Here is a 475-nt window from a genome sequence, read left to right as displayed (position 1 = left end):
GGGTCTAGCCCAGGCGGGGGTTTGGAGCCTGGGTGTTTCCTGCCGGGGTTTAGCCCAGGCCGGGATTGGAGCCTGGGTGTTTCCTGCCGGGGTTTAGCTCAGGCCGGGATTGGAGCCTGGGTAGTTCCTGATGTGAGGGCTAGGGTCAGGGTGCAGGGTACGTGGACACACCTCGTAGATGGCGAAGCCGATGGTGTGCATGTCCTGCCCATGGCGACGGTATCTACGGCGGTCTTTCTGCATCAGAGCACACAGGAAGCTGCAAGCAAGCTCATTATCGTCAGGATCATCATCCTCTTCCTCCAACTTAATTTTAAACTGCGGATTGATCCAGAACGTAGCTTGAGGGAGAAAAGGAGACAGTGTCAGCAAGAGAGAGACAGTGTGAGAGAGAGAGAGAGACAGAGAGAGGGAATGAGTGAGTGAGAGAGAGAGAGAGAGAGAGACAGACAGACAGACAGACAGACAGACAGAG

At 55.4% G+C, this 475-nt stretch overlaps 1 protein-coding gene across 1 annotated transcript in view; it reads right to left on the bottom strand.

The window, feature by feature from the left end:
* Window positions 1-475, bottom strand: part of LOC109926169 (calpain-1 catalytic subunit-like) — an 8,949-nt gene that overhangs the window by 427 nt on the left and 8,047 nt on the right. The window contains exon 6 of the mRNA XM_048596606.1: window positions 172-341. Within this exon, the coding sequence (XP_048452563.1) occupies window positions 172-341 (170 nt within the window). The remainder of the gene's footprint in view (window positions 1-171; window positions 342-475) is intronic.

This window comes from Rhincodon typus, chromosome 5 (assembly GCF_021869965.1).
Source record: "Rhincodon typus isolate 14 chromosome 5, sRhiTyp1.1, whole genome shotgun sequence".
In the NCBI taxonomy this organism is placed as follows: Eukaryota; Metazoa; Chordata; class Chondrichthyes; order Orectolobiformes; family Rhincodontidae; genus Rhincodon; species Rhincodon typus.
This window is presented reverse-complemented; position numbering and strand designations above follow the sequence as displayed.